General features: G+C 39.4%; 1 protein-coding gene and 1 long non-coding RNA gene across 2 annotated transcripts; both read right to left on the bottom strand.

Annotated features, from left to right (window-relative positions):
• Positions 1-1,851: 1,851 nt before the first annotated feature.
• Positions 1,852-2,570, bottom strand: LOC127740550 (uncharacterized). Its single transcript, XM_052251588.1, has 2 exons — positions 2,039-2,570; positions 1,852-1,925 (listed from the first exon to the last, which is right to left on the bottom strand). The coding sequence occupies exons 1-2, from the start codon at positions 2,568-2,570 to the stop codon at positions 1,852-1,854; spliced, it is 606 nt and encodes a 201-aa protein (XP_052107548.1).
• A 486-nt stretch (positions 2,571-3,056) lies between these two features.
• On the bottom strand, positions 3,057-5,126 carry LOC107458914 (uncharacterized). Its single transcript, XR_001586177.3, has 4 exons — positions 4,956-5,126; positions 4,807-4,862; positions 4,597-4,728; positions 3,057-3,119 (listed from the first exon to the last, which is right to left on the bottom strand). It is a non-coding gene; the product is annotated as an uncharacterized LOC107458914 (long non-coding RNA).
• Between the last annotated feature and the right edge of the window lie 17,275 nt (positions 5,127-22,401).

Here is a 22,401-nt window from a genome sequence, read left to right as displayed (position 1 = left end):
GCATCACAATATACCTCAAACGGTTCACGCGGTTCCAGTAGGATTAGAACAGGTGCTGAAGTTAATCTCTGCTTTAACGTTTGAAAACTTTCTTCACACTCCGACGTCCATACGAATGGCACTTCTTTCCTTGTCAACTTTGTTATTGGTAGCGCAATCCGATGAAATCCTTCGATAAATCTCCGGTAATATCCGGCTAAACCCAAAAAGCTTCTGACTTCCGTCACAGTCGTCGGTCTTTCCCATTCCATCACTGCTTCTACTTTAGAAGGATCTACAGCTATCCCTCCCTTACTCACCACGTGGCCTAAGAACTTTACTTCCTCCTTCCAGAACTCGCACTTTGACAACTTAGCGTACAACTTTCGCTCCTTTAAGATTTGCAGTACAATCCTCAAGTGTTCTTCATGCTCCTTTACCGTCTTAGAGTAAACTAAGATGTCATCTATGAAAACCACCACGAATTTGTCGAAAAAGGGACGAAATACTCTGTTCATGTAATCCATGAAAACAGCAGGTGCATTCGTTAACCCAAAAGACATTACCGCAAACTCGTAGTGTCCATAGCGTGTCCTAAATGCAGTCTTAGGGATATCATCTTCCTTCACTCTTATCTGGTCGTAACCGGATCTCAAATCAATCTTGGAAAACACTCCAGCTCCTTGCAATTGATCCATCAAGTCATCTATCCTTGGCAGCGGGTACTTGTTCTTCACTGTCACTTTATTTAACTATCGGTAATCCACACACAAACGCATCCCTCCATCTTTCTTCTTCACCAATAAAACTGGCGCTCCCCACGGTGATACACTTGGTCGAATGAACCTCTTATTCAAAAGCTCTTCCAACTGAGTCTTTAGCTCTGCCAGCTCTATAGGAGCCATTCTATACGGTGCAATCGATACTGGTCCGGCTCCCGGCACCAATTCAATCGCAAACTCAATTTCCCTTTGAGGTGGGAACTCAGGGATATCTTCCGGGAACACTTCTGGAAAATCTCTAACCACCGGAATTTGATCTAAGTTCTGGGCATCGCCCAACGCATTGGCAGCCAATAGAATATAACCCTGACACTCCTCCCCACTATAATGCACCATTACAGAGTTCAGGTAATACCCTGTAGCTACCACTGCTCCATTTTCTCCTTCAGGCATAAACTGAATTGTCCGTTCAAAGCAATCCAACAAAATCCGGTTCTTCGACAACCAATCAAACCCCAAAATCATCTCCAGCCCCACCATTGGTAAACAGATCAAATCGTGTACAAAGTCTCTACCCTCAAGCTTGAAACCTACTTGTCTACAGCCTGACCTAGTCATAATTGTTTGATGCGGAGTATGTACATGTAGAGAAAAAGGTAACTCTGATACTTTCAAGCCTAATTCCTCAACTTTAGCAAATGAAATAAACGAATGCGAAGCTCCAGTATCATATAATGCAACTGAGGATTTATCACCAATTAGACATATACCTTTCATCAAAGGATCCGCCTTGGAAGCATCCTTGGCATTCACAGCAAAGACTCGACCTTGATGCTGACTCTGGCCCGCATTCTGATTCCTCCCACGAGGGCAATCCCTCGCAATGTGGCCAGGTAACCCACACTTGAAGCAACCACCTAAACCAATCTTACATGAGTCATAAGGATGAAAACGTCCACAACGATCACAAGCTAAATCCGGATAACTCTTACTCTGATTTCCTCTTCCTTTAGCATACTGAAACTGATTCTGATTGTTCTTTCTGAAGCCCCCTTGGACTTGAGAAGTATATCCCCCTCTTTTGAAGCTTTGTCCTCTAGGATGAAAATACTTGCCACGTCCACGACTAGAGCTCCCTCCATGAGTGTCCTTAGATGCCGCCACTGTCTTGGCATACTCCTCCACTACCCTTGCTTTGTTCACCAAGTCGGAGAAGACACGGATCTCCATAGGAGCCACAGCAGTCATAATGTTGTCCTTCAAGCCCCTTTGGTACTTAATGCACCTCCAACTCTCGAAAGTCTCCGGGTCACCCTGACATACCCGAGAAAACCTACAAAGCTCTTCGAACTTATTGGTGTACTCTGCCACAGACATGGAACCTTGCTTCAGCTGCATTAGCTCCATCTCCTTTGCTTCCCTTGCAGATTCAGAAAAGTATTTCTTATAGAAAGCCATTTGGAACACCTCCCATGGAATGTCGGTGTTCTGAAGCTGTAGCAAACGACACTCAGCTTGCCACCAAGGCTGGGCCTCTCCCGCTAGCTGATAAGCGGCAAACTCTACATATTGATTGAGAGGAACATGCTGCGCCTGTAAAGCACGCTCCATAGCCTGGAACCAGTGGTCTGCTTCAATAGGATCTGTGGATCCTCGGAAAGTTGGCGGATGAACCTTGAGGAACGTCGCCAAGGTCATCGGAACTCCTCCTGTGTTATCGCCATTACCCTCAGCATTATCATTGGTATTCCCTTTGCCATTCCCATTTCCGTTTCCATTCCCAATCGGTTGGCCCAATCTCTGCACTGCTTGCAGAGTCGCAGCAGCATTAGCTTCCATGGTGTTAGCGAGATTCGCCATCGCCGCCATGAATTCGGCGTGATTGTCAGCTGGCTGCTCATTCCTACTTCCTCGTGTACGCGTTCGACCTCGCCCGCGAGTAGCCATGTAGGATTCCTGTCCACACCAAACAATAGATATCAAGGTGATCAGTCTCAATATCAAAAGTCTAGTGCTTCAATTAACCCAAACAGGCACTCACAAACAAGCATGCTATGCATATATCAAATAGATAACCTAATAGCATCAAAGAAAAGACACACAGAGTATGCAATGAAGCACAATCGGTCCATCCCCCAGGCTCACGAGGATGAACCACTCTGATACCACTAAATATAACACCCTAATTACCCTAAGCCTTACCTCGCATCGTAAAGCAAAGGTCAATCAAAGGTTACGACAGTTCTAAAGCTCAGCTTATACAAGTTTTGTTCTCTCAAATACATGCCTCTAGGCAAAACAAAATACAAAATGAGAGATGTATAAACAAAATAAACCAAAAAGAACTCAAAATGACCCAAGATTCTCCGCTCCTGTCACCAACCAAAGCAACTCACCGAGATGGGTTGAGACCTGCATCTGAAAAATACAACAACAATATGGTATGAGAACCGGAGGTTCTCAGTATGGTAACAGTTCCCAGTGATATAGGATATAAGACCCCGGGACACCAAAGGCAATCCTAAGCTTCATATCCATCACAAGATTCAACTTAAAGCATTATAAAACATTTAAGCATAACATACCAACTTGACTTAAATAAACCAGGTTATCTATCTTAAGGAATTTCTATTCTAACCAAACACCGCTGTCCCACAGCCTTCACCAGAATTTCTATTCTAACCAAACACCGCTGTCCCACAGCCTTCACCAACCGATCCTCCATGCGATTCCATCACCACCGCCTTCCGAACCTCCTCAATCCCAGCAGAAAACACAGATAATGTTCAAAGCAAGTAAAGCACAAGTAGTAGCATATATGGCAAATAATTCAGATAGCAAGTAAGCATGTTATTCAATTAAGCAAACCATTACAAGTAGACAAAGCATACAAGCAAATAGGAAATGCATATGATGAATGCCTGCCCTACTGGCTGTGATATCACATTGTCGGTTCAACTGCCAACCCGACACATCTCCATGGAGACGTCGCCCTTCGGATTTCTCATATGGGAACCCCCGAGATATAGTGCCCGGATCACTGTCCAGGTACCGGCGCCTGCTCACCCTATAGATCCGAAGGGATGCGAGCGGGATATTCTTGCCTCAGACCTCACATCTCAACGTAAGCGGGATTAACCACCGTCCTTACGCCGCCGCCGCTACCTCGACAGGTGGGATTAACCACCGTCCCTGCCAGGCGCATAACGTCTCAAAATATCATGTAAAAATATTATTCCAGTGGTTTTCAAAAGCATTTTCAGTATACATAGATCCATCATTCCTCATCTCATATACCAATTATACTTCACCTAACGTCAAACCATTCTCAGCACGCCAGAAACCTAGACCTCCGTTTTCTAATTTACCTTAAGATCATGTACTAGAGCCCTTAATTTATATCCCATGTTCTAATACTCAAAACTAGGGCTGTATGTTGGGTGTCACCATTGTCAATGGCTACTTCCCCTCCTCTCAGTGAAAATGGTCCAAATGCTCTGTCACAGCACGGCTAATCATCTGTTGGTTCTCGATCATGTCGGAATAGAATCCATTGATTCTTTGTTATAGCATAATACATCAACCTCACCACATTTTCCTTCTCATTTCATTATTCTCAATTCCAACATCAACTATATAATACTTATGATCAAAATCACCATCAAACCCACCATTTCATAAATCATAACACTTCAATCATCATAAGAACCAACTCCCAATCCATACAATCATTCAACATCATCATATCATTATAATTCATTACAATCAACTCAACATTCATCAATTCATCAATATTTAGTATACCAACCATCATTTTAGTTCAACCTATCCTATTGGTCACTAGCCTATGTGTTCATGAATATTATATACTACATAGAGGAAACCGAAACCATACCTTGGCCGATTCCCTTTATGCACCCAAACTCAAAATGAGCACCAACAAGCTTCCAACCACAATCCAAGCTTTCAAATCCACTCCAACAAGCACAAATAAGTTCCAAAAGCTCCCAAAGCCACAATAATCAAACTATATACATATAAATCACCACAAATCAACCTAGGGTTCAACATAAGCATAATCTCACAAGGGTTTAAGAGCTCTTACCTTTCCCAACAGATTTGACAACACAAATCCAAAGCTAAGCAAGGATTAGAGCAAACCTAAACATCCAAAATCACAAAAACCCATTTAACCCAAAACTCTAATAAAACCCGAAATTTTGAAGAGCAGAACTGGAAGGATTTCGTGATTACCTTGAGGGTTTCTTGGGTGGGTTTTGTAGAGCTCTTCACAAGGAACGCGTAGCCGCAAACGGTGCGGCAATCGGAGCTCCGTAGCTCAAGATATGAGCTTGGGAAGTTTGAAGTGAATAGTAACAATGGTGGAAAGCTCTCACCTCTCTCTTCACTTCAGCTGCTGTTGTGTTTAGGTCATGAGGGTGAAAGTGGCTGAAATGGGTTCATTTAAGTGTATTTATATGTTGGGCTTGGGCCCAACTTGGGTCCGGTCCAACCCGTTAGCATTTTTAGCCCGTTTGGCCTAATTTCGGGACAAACCTTTAAAATTAAAGCCCAGTTTTCCATTTCTAATGTTTTTCTAAGGTTTTTGATGGTTTTCACTTTTCTCATGCGGTACCAGGCAGACTTGAACCGGTTCAACCGGTTCAATTGCCGGTTCGCAATTTTTCGCGGTTTTTCGTAGAAAGCACATTTTCTGACTCAGAAAGACCCACTGAGTCCAAAAATCACCTTTAAATCCTCAAATTCTCTCTTTAACCTTTCGGAATCTAATTTGGGCAATTAATTCACTTAATTAACCGGTTGATTAGTTGCGGTTCTTACACCAACAATCTCCGTGGGATCGACCCTTACTCACGTAAGGTTTATTACTTGGACGACCTAGTGCACTTGCTGGTTAGTTGTGCGAGGTTATGAAGAAAGTGCTGAGTTATAAACGTGCACACCAAGTTGAATGCCATTATTAGAGATCACAATTTCGTGCACCAGCCCTCTTGGAGGGAAAGATCCCTTTTTGAAGAGATCATGCGAGCAAAAGTTTCTAGAAATTTCAAGACCCTAGACATGGATCTCTATGACAAAACAACCTACCCGAGGCATCACCTCAATAATTTCAAAAGTTGAATGTACCTAGCTGATGCTTCTGATGCAACTCGTTCCAAGGCTTTTTCGACAACTGTAAACCCCGTGAATTTATAAATAATTAGTTAATAAATTAATTATTATTTAAAAAATTAAAAAATTAAATTTTTATAATCTAGATGAGTAAAAATATTAAAATGCAAATTTTGACACTAATTTTAAAGATTTTGGTCCAACATTGGGCCGACGGGCCAAACCGTTTGGATCGGGCCCAAGGCCCAGCATATAAAACCAACAACTCGGCTTTCCCTCCTTCAAACATAAGGAAAACACACTGGGAATTGGGGGGAGAAGCACAAACAAGAACCCTAACCCTTGTCACAATTTAATTCCACATATCTCTCAATTCGAAGTTTCGACCGCTACACCGTTTGTGACTACGCGACCACTGTGTCGAGCTCTTCAAAACCATCCAAACAAAGTGGTAAGTAAATTGAGTTTTTTTTCACCCAGCCTTCTCCTCTTAAATTTTGAAAATTGTGGGTTTGGTATTGAGAGATTATGTAATTTTGATGGTTTAGGGGACTCTAACAACGAGAGATTATTGGGTTTTGTCCAATTGTCTGTGGGTAACGGTAAGAAACTCAAAGCCCTTGTGAATTCTTTAATTATATGAGGTTAGATATTAAATTTGTAAATGTGTATGTAATGATGAGAAATTAGGTGGTATATATGTGAATTAGAACTAAATTGATGAAGTTGGAGGCTTGAGTTTGAGTATTGGGAGCTGAAAATCCATTTGGTGGAGGCTTAGAGCTTATAAATTGTGGATTTTAAGGTGTTCCGATTTTGGTTTAGGTTTTGATTTCTCATAGTTAATGTATAATGTTACGTGAAAACTTAGGCTAGATAACCTTAGGATAAGTTGAATTATGTGAATGGTGCATGTTTAGTGGATATAGTGAATGGATGTTGAGTGATTGTGAATTATAGCTAAAATTTGTGAGGGTATTGATTGAATTATATGTTTGGTTGTGGTGTAGTGGTTTGATGACATTATTATTATTATTATTATTATTATTATTATTATTATTATTATTAGATGAATATGATAATGGGTTGGTATTTTAAGTAATTAAATGATTGATGAGTAATAGGTTGTTGTTTGATGAGTTACGATAACGGTTGAGATGGTTTTGTTTAGGATTAGGTTGAATTTGGTTGGGAAAACTTGAGTTTTGAAGTTTTTGGAAAAAACCCAATTTCAATCAACTTTAAGGCACTATAACTTGGACCTCGAATCCTTAAATTTGGAAAAACACATGGCATGCGTATGCGATACATGCACAAATATGCGAGAATTCTCTCTGTTTCAACATGCTCGCATACGCATGTGGTGGATGCGTACGCGACTGATGAGCGGATATTTTATACGCTTTTTGGTGGTATTTTTTTGTAGTTTTTAGTATGCTTTAGCTACTTTTTAGTATATTTTTATTAGTTTTTATGCAAAAAATCATATTTCTGGACTTTACTATGAGTTTGTGTATTTTTCTGTGATTTCAGGTATTTTCTGGCTGAAATTGAGGAACCTGAGCAAAAATCTGATTCAGAGGCTAAAAAAGAACTGCAGATGCTGTTGGATTCTGACCCTCCTGTACGCGAAATGGATTTTCTGGAGCTACAGAAGCCCAATTGGCGCGCTCTTAATTGCATTGGAAAGTACACATCTTGGGATTTCTAGCAATGTATAATAGTCCATACTTTGCCCGAGATTTGATAGCGCAAATTGGAGTTTAAACGCCCACTTTTTACCCTTTTCTGGTGTTAAACGCCAGAACTGGCATAAAAGCTGGAGTTAAATGCCCAAACTGGCACCAAAGCTGGCGTTTAACGCCAAGAATAGCCTCTACACGTGAAAGCTTCAATGCTCAGTCTAAACACACACCAAGTGGGCCCCGGAAGTGGATTTCTGCACTATCTATCTTAGTTTACCCATTTTCTGTAAACCTTGGTTACTAGTTTAGTATAAAAACTACTTTTAGAGATTCATTTTGGACCTCATGACATTTTACATCTGAATTTGTATCTTCTACGGCATGATTCTCTAAACTCCATGGTTGGGGGTGAGGAGCTCTGCTGTGTCTCGATGGATTAATGCAATTATTTCTGTTTTCTATTCAATCACGCTTGTTTCTATTCTAAGATAGTCATTCGCACTTCAACATGATGAATGTAATGATCCGTGACACTCATCACCATTCTCAACTTATGAACGTGTGCCTGACAACCACTTTCGTTCTACCTTAGATTGAGTATGTATCTCTTGGGTTCCTGGTTCACGAGTTTGATTGCCTCTCCTGATGACAGAGTGTTCAAATCCGTGAAACCAGAGTCTTCGTGTCAATTGGCAGCACTCTTGAGATCCGAAAAGTCTAAACCTTGTCTGTGGTATTCCGAGTAGGATCCGGGAAGGGGTGACTGTGACAAGCTTTAAACTCACAAATGTTAGGCGCAGTGACAGTGAGCAAAAGGATCAATGGATCCTATTCCAGCACGAGTGAGAACTGACAGATGATTAGCCCTACGAAATTCGTAGTTGGACCATTTTTGCTGAGAGGACGGATGGTAGCCATTTACAATGGTGATCCACCAACATACAGCTTGTTATGGAAGGAACCTTGCATGCATAAAGAAGACAGTAGTAGGAAAGCAGAGATTTAGAAGATAGAGCATCTCCAAAACCTCAACCTGTTCTCCATTACTGAATTACAAGTACTTTCCATTTCATGTTATTTATTCTTCATAAACAAAATCATCTTTATCATTAATCTCCTGACTAAGAGTTACAAGATAACCATTGCTTGCTTCAAGCCGGCAATCTCCGTGGGATCGACCCTTACTCACGTAAGGTATTACTTGGACGACCCAGTGCACTTGCTGGTTAGTTGTATCTCGGAGTTGTGTGATCACAATTCCGTGCATCAAGTTTTTGGTGCCGTTGCCGGGGATTGTTCGAGTTTGGACAACTGACGGTTCATCTTGTTGCTTAGATTAGGAATAGTTTATTTTTGTTGGTTTAGAGTCACTAAGTTTGAGTCTTTTGTTTGAGTTTAGTTTCATGTTTTAAGTTTGGTGTCCTCTTTGTGTTTTTCCTTTTAATTTTCAAAAAAATTGTGTTTGGTTTTCTAAAAATTCTAAGTTTGGTGTCTTTTGTTGCTTATTATCTTATACATTTTTTATTGTTAGTGTTCGAAGTATAAAAATTTTTTAAGTTTGGTGTCCTTTGTGTTTTTCTTTTCTTAAAAATTTTTCAAAATTTGTTTTTGGTGTTTATCTTGATCTTCAAAGTGTTCTTAGTGTTCATCTTGACATTCAAAGTTTTCTTGTTTGTTTCCATTGTTTTAATCTAAAAAGTCCAAGTTTGGTGTCACTTTGTTGTTTTTCTCTCTCCTTATTAAATTCAAAAATAAATAAATAAATAAATAAATAAATATATATATTTCAAAATTTCCTAACTACTTTCTCTCTCTAGTTTTCGAAAATATTCTACAAAATTTTTCAAAATCTTTTTAATTAATTAATTATTTTAGTTTTCGATTTCCTTTTATTTCACTTTTTATTTCGGTATTTTAAAAAATATATATATATAATAAAAAAATAAAAGAATAATTTTTTTTCTACAATCCACATCATCTCCCTTTCTCCACCATGGACCTAAGTGGAAATGAATAGTCTAGAAGGACTCTGGAGTCATATGCTAACCCCACTACTGCTTCATATGGGAGTAGTATCTGTATACCCCCTATAAGAGCTAACACTTTTGAGCTAAATTCTCAGCTCATTATCATGGTGCAGCAAAACTGCCAGTATTCTGGTCTCCCACAGGAAGAGCCTACTGAGTTTCTGGCACAATTCTTACAAATTTCTGGCACAGTACGTGATAAGGAAGTGGATCAGGATGTCTACAGATTATTGCTGTTTCCGTTTGCTGTAAAAGACTAAGCTAAGCGGTGGTTAAATAACTAACCCAAAGCCAGCATAAGAACACGGAAACAGTTATCAGAAAAATTACTGAATCAATATTTCCCTCCAAAAAGGATGACATAGCTAAGGCTGGACATCCAAGGCTTTAACCAATATGCTCATGAATCTCTTTATGATGCCTGGGAGAGGTACAGAGAGATGCTAAGGAAATGCCCCTCTAAAATGTTTTCAGAGTGGGTGCAGTTAGACATCTTCTACTATGGGCTTACAGAAAAAGCCCAGATATCCCTAGACCACTCAGCTGGTGGATCTATACACATGAGAAAAACAACTGAAGAAGCTCAAGAGCTTATAGATACAGTTGCTAGAAATCAGCATCTGTACTTAAGTAATGAGTCCTCCATGAAAGAAGAAGCTAAGGTAGTATCCACTGAATTTAGTCCTCCAGAACAAGTTACTGACTTTAATCAGCAATTATGTTATCTAACAGAACAGCTAACAGAATTTAAGGCAATGCTACAAGAAACCAAGAATGCTAACCAAAGTTTGGAGAAATAATTGAATCAAACAAAACAGCAGTTATCTAGACAAATAACAGAAGAATGTCAAGTTGTTCAATTAAGGAGTGGGAAGATATTAAATGTCTCAATTCAAGGCAACAAAAAGCCAAGGAATTAACAACCAATAGAGGATGAGCAAACCACTGCCCAAAATCACTAACAAACATATCAAGGCATCTAATGGAATCAAGGAGAATTAGATTTAACTATTTTAAGTCCTAAAAAGCATGTTTTCACATCTAAGCTCAAATAAGGAGACAATCACAAAACTATGCTAATTCAATGGATAAATGTGGGTAAAAGGTGATAAAATCTCTTAAAATCAATACAAGATAAACCGTCAAAACGGGGTTTATCAAGCCCCGAGAGGAATAATTCTAGCGTTCAAACGCCAGAAAAGGGTGAAAAATTGGCGTTAAACGCCCAGTGGATGCCCATTCCTGGCGTTCAAACGCCAGAAAAGGGTGAAAAACTCGCGTTGAACGCCCAATCCATGACCAGTTCTGGTGTTCAAACGCCAGAAAATGGTGGAAAATTGGCATTAAACGCCCATCAAACCCTTAATCCTGGCGTTCAAACGCCAATGAGGGATCAGACACCTGCAAGTGTTGATAGTAACCCTCCTAAAAAGGCTTCTCCAACCACCTCTGTAGGAAATAAACCTGCAGCAATTAAGGTTGAAGAATACAAAGCCAAGATGCCTTATCCTCAGAAACTCCGCCAAGCGAAATAGGATAAACAATTTGCCCGCTTTGTAGACTATCTCAGGACTCTTGAAATAAAGATTCCGTTTGCAGAGGCACTTGAGCAAATACCCTCTTATGCTATGTTCATGAAAGAGATCTTAAGTCATAAGAAGGATTGGAGAGAAACTGAAATGCTTCTCCTCACTGAAGAATGCAGTGCAATCATTCTGAAAAGCTTACCAGAGAAGCATAAGGACCCCGAAAGCTTTATGAAACAATGCACATTAGAGGGTACCTGTACCAAGACAGCTCTATGTGATCTAGGGGCAAGTATCAACCTGATACCTGCATCCACTATCAGAAAGTTTGGTTTGACTGAAGAAGTCAAACCAACCCGGATATGTCTCCAACTTGCTGATGGCTCTATTAAAATGCCATCAGGCATAATCGGGGACATAATTGTCAAGGTTGGGCCATTCGCCTTTCCCATTGACTTTGTAGTGCTGGAAATAGAGGAGCACAAGAGTGCAACTCTCATTCTAGGAAGACCTTTCCTAGCAAGTGGACGAACTCTCATTGACGTCCAAAAAGGGGAAGTGACCCTGAGAGTCAATGAGGATGAGTTTCAGTTGAATGCTGTCAAAGCTATGCAGCATCTAGACACTTCAAGAGATTGCATGAGTATAGATATCATTGACTCCCAGGTGGAGGAGATCAATATGACTGAGAGTCTCGAATCAGAGCTAGAAGATATCTTTAAAGATGTTCAGCCTGACTAGGAGGAATCAGAGAAAATAGAAGAACCTCTGATAACTCCTCATAAGGAGGAGAAGCCTCCTGAACCCGAGCTCAAACCACTACCACCATCCCTGAAATATGCATTTCTGGGAGAAGATGACACTTTTCCAGTGATCATAAGCTCTACTTTAGATCCAAAGGAAGAGGAAGCACTAATTCAGGTGCTAAGGACACACAAGACAGCTCTTGGGTGGTCCATAAGTGATCTTAAGGGCATTAGCCCAGCAAGATGCATGCACAAGATTCTATTGGAGGATGACGCCAAGTCAGTGGTTCAACCACAGCGGTGGTTGAATTCAGCCATGAAGGAGGTGGTGCAGAAAGAGGTCACTAAATTACTAGAGGCTGTATTGAGCCCTGTCCAAGTTGTCCCCAAGAAGGGAGGCATGACAGTGGTTCATAATGAAAAAAATGAATTGGTTCCTACAAGAATAGTCACAGGGTGGCGTATGTGTATTGACTACAAAAGGCTCAATACAGCCACCAGAAATGATCATTTTCCTTTACCATTCATAGACTAGATGCTAGAAAGATTAGCAAGTCATGACTATTACTACTTTTTGGATGGCTATTCAGGTTATAACCAAATTGCAGTAGATCCGCAGGATCAAGAGAAAACAATATTCACATGTCCATCTGGAGTATTTGCCTACAAAATGATGCCATTTGGTCTATGCAATGTACCTGCAACCTTTCAGAGATGCATGCTCTCTATTTTCTCTGATATGGTGAAAAAATTTCTGGAAGTCTTTATGGATGACTTCTCAGTATTTGGAGACTCATTTAACTCCTGCCTTGACCATCTAGCACTTGTTCTGAAAAGATGCCAAGAAATTAACCTGTTTATAAGCTGGGAGAAATGTCACTTCATGGTGACTGAAGGAATTGTCCTTGGGCACAAAATTTCGAACAAGGGAATGGAGGTGGATCAAGCTAAGGTAGAGATAATTGAAAAATTACCACCACTTGCCAATGTTACGGGAATCAGAAGCTTTCTGGGGCATGCAGGATTCTATAAGAGGTTTATAAAAGATTTTTCAAAAATTACAAAACCTCTAAGCAATTTGCTAGCTACTGATACACCCTTTGTCTTTGACACAGAGTGTCTGCAGGCGTTTGAGACTCTGAAAGCTAAGTTGGTCATAGCACCAGTCATTTCTACACCAGACTGGACATTACCATTTGAACTAATGTGTGACACCAGTGACCATGCTATTGGTGCAGTATTAGGACAACGGCATAACAAGCTTCTGCATGTCATTTACTATGCCAGCCGTGTTCTGAATGACGCACAGAAGAATTACACAACCATAGAAAAAGAGATGCTTGCAGTGGTTTATGCCATTGACAAGTTTAGATCCTATTTAGTAAGATCAAAAGTGATTGTGTATACTGACCATGCTATGCTTAAATATCTACTCACAAAGCAGGATTCAAAATCCAGGCTCATAAGATGCGTGTTGCTGCTGCAAGAGTTTGATATAGAAATAAGAGACAAAAAGGGACAGAGAACCATGTAGCAAATCACCTGTCCCGAATAAAACCAGTAGAAGAGGAGTTCCACCCCTCTACTGAGATCTCTGAAACCTTCCCGGATGAGCAACTCTTTGCCATTCAGGAAGTGTCATGGTTCGCAGACATTGCAAACTATAAAGCGGTAAGATTCGTACCCAAAGAGTACAGCAGGCAGCAAACAAAACAATTAGTTACTGATGCAAAGTACTACTTATGGGATGACCATATCTCTTCAAGAGATGTGCAGACGGAATGATCCGTAGATGTGTGCCCAGAGAAGAGGCACAGAAGATACTATGGTATTACCTTGGATCACAATATGGAGGACACTTCGGAAGCGAGCGGACAGCCACAAGAGTCCTCCAATGTGGTTTCTATTGGCCTACTCTCTATAGAGACTCCCGAGAGTTTGTACGTAGCTGTGACAGTTGCCAAAGAGCTGGTAATCTGCCTCACGATTACGCCATGCCTCAGCAAGGGATCTTAGAAATTAAGTTGTTTAATGTATGGGGTATTGACTTCATGGGGCTTTTCCCACCATCATACTCAAACACTTACATTCTGTGGCAGTAGATTATGTATCTAAATGGGTAGAGGCAATTGTCACACCCACTAATGATACTAAGACAGTGCTGAAGTTCCTCCAGAAGCACATCTTCAGCAGATTTGGTGTCCCCAGAATACTAATCAGTGATGGAGGAACTCATTTCTGCAATAAACAGCTTGACTCTGCTCTGATCCGATATGGAATTAACCAAAATGGCAACTCCATATCATCCACAGACAAATGGGCAGGCTGAAGTCTCAAATAGAGAACTAAAACGAATCCTGGAACGGACGGTAAGCACCCGTAGAAAGGATTGGATAAGGAGTCTGGATGATGCTCTATGGGCATACAGAACTACATTCAAAACTCCTATAGGGACCTCTCCATACCAGCTTATGTATGGAAAAGCCTGTCACCTACCCGTGGAACTGGAACACAAGGCCTACTGGGCAACCAGATTTCTAAACCTTGATGCCAAGTTAGCTGGAGAGAAAAGATTGCTCCAGTTGAATGAGCTAGAGGAATTCAGACTCAATGCTTTCGAAAATACAAAAAATTTACAAAGAGAAAGAGAAAAGGTGGCATGACAAGAAATTGTCATCCAGAGTCTTTGAGCCAGGACAGAAGGTTCTGCTGTTTAGCTCTAGGCTCAGATTATTCCTCGGGAAATTAAAATCCTGGTGGAGGGGACCATATGTGATCATAAGTGTGTCACCATATGGATATGTAGAGCTTCAGGATGTTGACTCTGACAAAAAGTTCATTGTTAATGGACAGAGAGTCAAACATTATCTTCAAAGCAATGTTGAGCAAGAATGCTCAAAACTGAGACTAGACTAAAGCTCAGTAAAAGTCCAGCTAAAGACAATAAAAAAGCGCTTGTTGGGAGGCAACCTAGTTATTAGCAAAGGTTCTTGCTATTTAAATAATAATTATGGGAGTTTGATATAAATTATCTTTAAGGTTGATTGTCCGAATGCAGAAGTTCACAGAGTTACAGAAGGATTCAGAGCACAAAGTAGAAAAAAGAGCTCGCTGGCTCAAAAATGCCAGTAAGAGGTGTTTTGGGCATTAAATGCCAGAATGGGTATCATTCTGGGCGTTTAACGCCAGTAAAGATACCTTTCTGAGCGTTAAACGCCAGAATGGGCACCATTCTGGGCGTTTAACGCCAAAGTTGCAGCATCCTGGGCGTTTAGAAAAATGCCCAGTGATAAAAGATTTCTAGCGTTTAACGCCAGCCAGGGTACCTGGCTAAGGCCAACAATTGGACATTAAACGCCAGAATGGATACCATTCTGGGCGTTTAATGCTAGAAAGGATAGGGGGAGGAGATTTTGTTCTCACTTCAATTTTTTTAAATTTTCATGTTTTAATTCATAATTTTCTGCAGAAACATGTTACAAATTTTCATCTCTCAAATTCAATTTTCAAAAAATTTAATAATCTTCTAGATTCTTCTTAATTTTCTTTCAAAATCTCTTTTAAATTTTTTCAAAAACTCATTTATGCTTTCTATTTCTTTCCAAATCTTTTCCAACTCATCATATCTTCTTCTAATTATTAGACACAACAACAAAATTTCAGATTTAACTTCTTTATATCTTTTCCATATCTTTTGAATTTTAAAATCTCATCTTTTCATATCATGATTTATCTTTTACAAATCATATCTTCCTATCATATATTTTTCAAAAATTTTAAAAATCCACTCCCTCCCTTTTAAATACACGTTCGGCCATGCCCATTAATCCACCATTTGAATCTGTCTCCTCCTCTATTCCTCTCCTTTCCTTTCTTTTGCTTGAGGACAAGAAAACCTCTAAGTTTGGTGTGTTTTTCCGTGATCACTGAGCAAAAACTCTCCAAGATTATAGCCCCTAAAGGAAAACAAACCACTCTAAGAGGCAAGAAAAAGAATAATCCAAAACCACTTTGGAATCAAGAGAGGTTCCTAACCAAAGAATATGCAGACCATTACCACAAAATAATGGGTTTGAGGTCAGTGACCTCGGAAGTTATGTTCGATCTGAAAGAAGACGAATATTCGGAGATCCAAGAACAGATTCGAATCAAAGGATGGGAAATCCTAGCTAATCCTGAGACAAAGGTGGGAATAAACATGGTCCAGGAATTCTACTCAAATATGTGGTTAACAGATAAGCAGAGAATGACGGGAACTACCTTCCATACCTTTCGAACTATGGTCCGAGGGAATATTATTTACTTCCACCATGACAAAATAAAAGAGGTCTTCAAGTTGCCTCAACTACAAGATGATCTAGAATCTTTTAATAGGAGAATAGTGAAAGTAGATAAGCGCTTGGACCAAGTTCTAGAGGACATATGTCTCCCTAGAACTAAGTGGATAACCAACTCAAAAGGTGTCCCAAACCAACTCAAGAGAGGAGACCTCAAACCAGTCGCTAGGGGCTGGTTGGACTTCATTGTGCATTCTATACTGACCACTAGCAGCCGCTCTGAAGTCACTGTCAAAAGAGCAATGATGATTCATTGCATTATGCTGGGAAACAAAGTGGAGATTCATCATCTGATTGCTTGTGAGATTTACACAATTGCAAATAAGAACTCCACTGAAGCCAAATTGGCTTACCCAAGCTTAATCTCTCTACTATGTAAATATGCTGGGATAAAGATGGGAGTGGATGAGTTTATCTCAGTCGAGCATCCAATCACCAAAAAGTCAATGGAGGGACAACAAGTACATGACAACTCCATCAAGAGGAGGGCACAGGAGTTCCTCCCAGAAATCCCTCAAATTGACTATTGGGCCCACCTAGAAGCACCTGTCACCAAGCTGGAAGAAGCTATGGATCAAGTTAAGGAAGAACAGCAAAATCAAAATAGTATGCTCTAGAAGCTGCTTAAGGAACAAGAAAAGAAAGGGCGTAAGCTACAGGAACTTTAGCGCCAGAAGCTCTCCCTTGAGGGACCAGACACCCCACAGATTCAAGGAGCATCCATCTCCCAAAATAAAGGTTGTTGAGTCCTAATCTTAAATCTGTGATAACTTTTATTATTAGAAACCTATCTTAAGAATTACATAAATATTAGTAATTAGGGTCTTTATTTTTATTTTTATTTTTATTTTTATTATCTCCAAGTAAGCTATAATTTGTTCTTCTCATCATCATTAAACATGAATAAAATAGTAGATTTTCTCTAGAGTAACGAGGTAGTTATTTCGAGTTTTCAATAAGAAAAATCCTAATTATTTTTATGTGGTGGCAACACTTTTTATCTTCTGAATGAATGTTTGAACAGTGCATATTTTTTTATAGTGAAGTTTATGAATGTTAAAATTGTTGGCTCTTGAAAGAATGATGAACAAAGAGAAATGATATTGATAATCTGAAAAATCATGAAATTGATTCTTGAAGCAAGAAAAAGCAGTGAATATATTATATATATATTTGTCAAAAAAAAAGAAAGAAAATGAAAAAGCAAGTAGAAAAAGCCAATATCCCTTAAAACCAAAAGGCAAGGGTAAAAAAGGATCCAAGGCTTTGAGCATTAATGGATAGGAGGGCCAAAGAAATAAAATCTTGGTGGCATGAAGGTCCAAGTGAAAAGCTTGAGACTGAGTGGTTAAAGTCGTGATCCAAAGCAAAAAGACTGTGCTTAAAAGCTCTGGACACCACTAACTGGGGACTTTAGCAAAGCTGAGTCACAATCTGAAAAGGTTTACCCAGTTATATGTCTGTGGCATTTATGTATCCGGTGGTAATACTGGAAGACAAAGTGCTCAAGGTCACGGCCAAGACTCATAAAGTAGCTGTGTTCAAGAATCAACATACTGAACTAGGAGGATCAATAACACTATCTAAAATTCTGAGTTCCTATGGACGCCAATCATTCTGAGCTTCAAAGGATAAATTGAGATGCCAAAACTGTTCAGGAGCAAAAAGCTACTAGCACCGCTCATCTAATTAGAATCTGAGCTTTACTTAAAACTCTGAGATGTATTACCTCTTGATCTTCTTTTTATTCTATTTTATTTATCTAGTTGCTTGAGGACAAGCAACAGTTTAAGTTTGGTGTTGTGATGAGCGGATATTTTTTACGCTTTTTGGTGGTATTTTCTTGTAGTTTTTAGTATGTTTTAGCTACTTTTTAGTATATTTTTATTAGTTTTTATGAAAAAATCACATTTCTGGACTTTACTATGAGTTTGTGTATTTTTCTATGATTTCATGTATTTTCTGGCTGAAATTGAGGGACCTGAGCAAAAATCTGATTCAGAGGCTGAAAAAGGACTGTAGATGTTGTTGGATTCTGACCCTCCTGTACGCGAAATGGATTTTCTGGAGCTACAGAAGCCCAATTGGCACGCTCTCAATTGCGTTAGAAAGTAGACATCTTGGGATTTCTAGCAATGTATAATAATCTATAATTTGCCCGAGATTTGATAGCGCAAACTGGCCATTAAACGCCCAATTTTTACCCTTTTCTGGCGTTAAACGCTAGAACTGTCGTAAAAGCTAGAGTTAAATGCCCAAACTGGCACTAAAGCTGGCGTTTAATGCCAGGAATAGCCTCTACATGTGAAAGCTTCAATGCTCAGTCCAAACACACACCAAGTGGGCCCCGAAAGTGGATTTCTGCACTATATATCTTAGTTTACCCATTTTCTGTAAACTTTGGTTACTAGTTTAGTATAAAAACTACTTTTAGAGATTCATTTTGAACCTCATGACATTTTACATCTGAATTTGTATCTTCTACGGCATGAGTCTCTAAACCCCATGGTTGGGGTGAGGAGCTCTGCTGTGTCTCGATGGATTAATGCAATTATTTCTGTTTTCTATTCAATCACGCTTGTTTCTATTCTAAGATATTCATTCGCACTTCAACATGATGAATGTGATGATCCGTGACACTCATCACCATTCTCAACTTATGAACGCGTGCCTGACAACCACTTCCGTTCTACCTTAGATTGAGTGTGTATCTCTTAAGTTCTTGGTTCACGAGTTTGATTGCCTTTCCTGACAACAGAGTGTTCAAATCCGTGAAACCAGAATCTTCGTGGTATAAGCTAGAATCAATTGGCAGCACTCTTGAGATCCGAAAAGTCTAAACCTTTTCTGTGGTATTCCAAGTAGGATCTGGGAAGGGGTGACTGTGACGAGCTTCAAACTCACAAATGTTGGACGCAGTGACAGTGTGCAAAAGGATCAATAGATCCTATTCCAGCACGAGTGAGAACCGACAGATGATTAGCCCTACAGAATCCGTAGTTGGACTATTTTCACTGAGAGGACAGATGGTAGCCATTGACAACGGTGATCCACCAACATACATCTTACCATGGAAGGAACCTTGCGTGCATGAAGAAGACAACAGTAGGAAAGCAGAGATTCAGAAGACAGAGCATCTCCAAAACCTCAACCTGTTATCCATTACTGAATCACAAGTACTTTTTATTTCATGTTATTTATTCTTCATAAACAAAATCATCTTTATCATTAATCTCCTGACTAAGAGTTACAAGATAACCATAGCTTGCTTCAAGCCGGCAATCTCCGTGGGATCGACCCTTACTCACGTAAGGTATTACTTGGATGACCCAGTGTACTTGCAGGTTAGTTGTATCGGAGTTGTGTGATCACAATTCCGTGCACCAGTGACTTTGTCAATTTTTCAACCATGCGTACGCGGGAACGTGCCTGCGTATGCGAGATTGCCTTATTTACAATCATGCGTACGCGATTGGGGGCTTGCATACGCAGGAACCCCTCTCTGTCCCATGAGCTCACGTACACAGATAGAGCTCGCATACATGACTTTAGCATTTTCACACCCATGTATATGCGAGAATGGGTATGCCTACGCATGACCCCTGTTTTTCTAAAAAGTGTATTTTTAAACCATTCCTCTAGCTTTTCAAATCTTTTAACACCTATTTAGGGTCCGATAGTGAGTTGTTGATAAACCACTATTTCATGGTTTATCTTGTGCTCAATTGAGTGGTTTTTATCAACTCTTTACCCACTTATTCATACTATTTGCATGATTTTACATTTGCCATCCTAATTATGTGCTTTGATTGAAAACATGCTTCTTTGATCTTATATTTGCTTATTATTAATCCTCTCTTATGACCATTAGATGCCTTGATATGTGTGTTAAGTATTTTCAGATATTATAGGGCACGAATAGCTTGGAGGATGGAAAGGAAGCATGCAAAAGTGGAAGGAATACAAGAAGTTGGAGAAACTGCAAAGTTGTCAGCCTGACCCTCTCGCACTAAAACGACCATAACTTGAGCTACAGAGGTCCAAATGACACGGTTCTAGTTGCGTTGGAAAGCTAACGTCTGGGGCTTCGATTTGATATATAATATGCCATAGTGGCCCTGACGCTAGGTGACGCGACCGCGTGCTCCATGCGGCCGCGTCGCAGTGATGAAAAACTAGCGTGGCAGATTTCTTCTCCAGCGATTTCTGGGCTGTTTTCGACCCAGTTTTCGGCCCAAAAAACTCAGATTAGAGGTTATAAAGTAGAGGGATTGCATCCATTCAAATCAGGCACTCATAATTCACTTTTTACAATTTTAGATGTAGTTTTTAGAGAGAGAGGTTCTCTCCTCTCTCTTAGGATTAGGATTTAGGACTTCTCTTAGTTTTAGGAGTGACTCTCAATCCCAGGTTTAATGTTCCTTTCTATTTAATTTCGTTTCTATTTTTATTCACCTCGGTACTTTAATTGAAATTTATCTTTTGAAATTTGGCTTATGACTTTCATGTTAGGATTTTCTTAATTAATGTTATTTGAGATATTTCAGTTTATGATTGTTTCCTTTTATTATCCCCAATCTGAAGATATTGTTATTCTAGTAGATTTAGTTTTTCCCCTTTTGGCCTTGGTTAAATAATTGGTGACTCTTGAGTTATCAAACTCATTGTTAGTTGAGAATTAGAATTAATTCATCCACTTAACTTACCTTCATAGTTAGAAGTTAACAAAATGGGAGAAAAATCCAATTCTCATCACAATTGATAAGGATAACTAGGATATGACTTCCAGTTCTTACACCTTGCCAAGAGTTTATTTTACAGTCATTCATTTACTTTTATTACTTTGAAAATATACCTGTGCCCATTGCCCAACTAACCCTTTACCTTAATCCAAAAACCCCAAACACACTTTTTCATAACCAATAATAAGAACATACCTCCCTGCAATTCCTTGAGAAGATGACCCGAGGTTTAAATACTTCGGTTATCAATTTATTTAGGGGTTTGTTACTTGTGACAACCAAAACGTTTGTACGAAGGGATTTCTGTCGGTTTAGAGACTATATCTACAACGCGACTGTTTTTATGAAATTCTTTACTAGCAAAAATCCTAACGTCAGTTGTTAAGGTATAGAACAAGGGTGAGTATGTTGAATAGGTTAAGGAGATACTGAAGGGGATTTGTGAAGTGATTAACTAAGTAATGAGGTGTTGGTAATGCTGAAAGAGAAGTAATTGATAATGATGACAATAATGACGAATTTGAGACTGAATGAGACATGATTGAGAATAATATTGACAATGATGTATTGTGACTTAATTATTCACATGACTTATATGTTTGAATTATTGAGACATAAGTTTCCCTGGGCACTTGCTCTAGGTTGAGACTCAATACTCTGTAAACTCTCTGTCGCAAGATGTGACCGGGAACTTTAACTCCTCGGGTCCCCACATAGGTATGCATATATATTAATTTGAGCTTGGAGTTTTTTCTATGGATATTTTTTAGCTTGGGATGTTCGCACAGAGGGTTTGTCAAATGGTTAGCTACCAGGACATGTCGGGTTGGCTATATAACCGACAGATGAGACTCATTAGCCATAGGACAGGCATACATCATATGCATTTGTATGTTTTGCTTGACTGTGCATTATTTTGGTTTGCTTAACTGCTTAACTCTGCTTATCTACTACTTGTTGTATTTGTACCTCTACTTGTGTTCTTCTTGTTTGATTTGTATGTGTATGCTTTTGAGAGGCCCTCTATTTGGCAGAAGAGTGATGAGGTTTATTCCACCGGTGATTAGGAGGTTGAGGGTGCATAGAGTGAAGAGTTAGATAGAATTTGGAATCCTTTAGATAGATTATCGAAATTTTTGGATTAAAATAAGTTTTAAGATTAATATGAGTGTCAAAGTTCTAGGATTGCCTTTGGCTTTCCAGAGACCTTATATATTAATTATGCTAGTATCGCTAACATGCAGAGAACCCCCAGTTCTCATTCCATACGTATTTCTTCTATTTTGCAGATGCAGGTTGAGATGCACCTCGGTGAGTGTCTGGAGGTCTCTATGCAAGCGAAGATATCACTTTTGGGAAATTATATTTTGTTTTAGGCCATGTATATATATGTATATAGATTCTCCGCTTATACATTTTGTATCTAGTCTTTCTTAGAGGTTCTGTTTGGAGAAACACGTGTTTTATTTATATTTTGGTATAACTTTGGGTTATGTATTAATGA

The sequence above is a fragment of the Arachis duranensis genome, chromosome 7, assembly GCF_000817695.3.
Source record: "Arachis duranensis cultivar V14167 chromosome 7, aradu.V14167.gnm2.J7QH, whole genome shotgun sequence".
NCBI lineage: Eukaryota > Viridiplantae > Streptophyta > Magnoliopsida > Fabales > Fabaceae > Arachis > Arachis duranensis.
Note: the sequence above shows the minus strand (reverse complement) of the source record. Positions and strands in the feature narration are given on the sequence as shown.

Coding starts and splice junctions, on each gene's coding strand:
- LOC127740550 (XM_052251588.1), bottom strand. CDS start 2,570: ATGGCGGCGATGGCGAATCTCGCTAACACCATGGAAGCTAATGCTGCT. Junction 1,926..2,038: donor CAATAAGTTCGAAGAGCTTT/GTAGGTTTTCTC, acceptor GCTCCTATGGAG/ATCCGTGTCTTCTCCGACTT.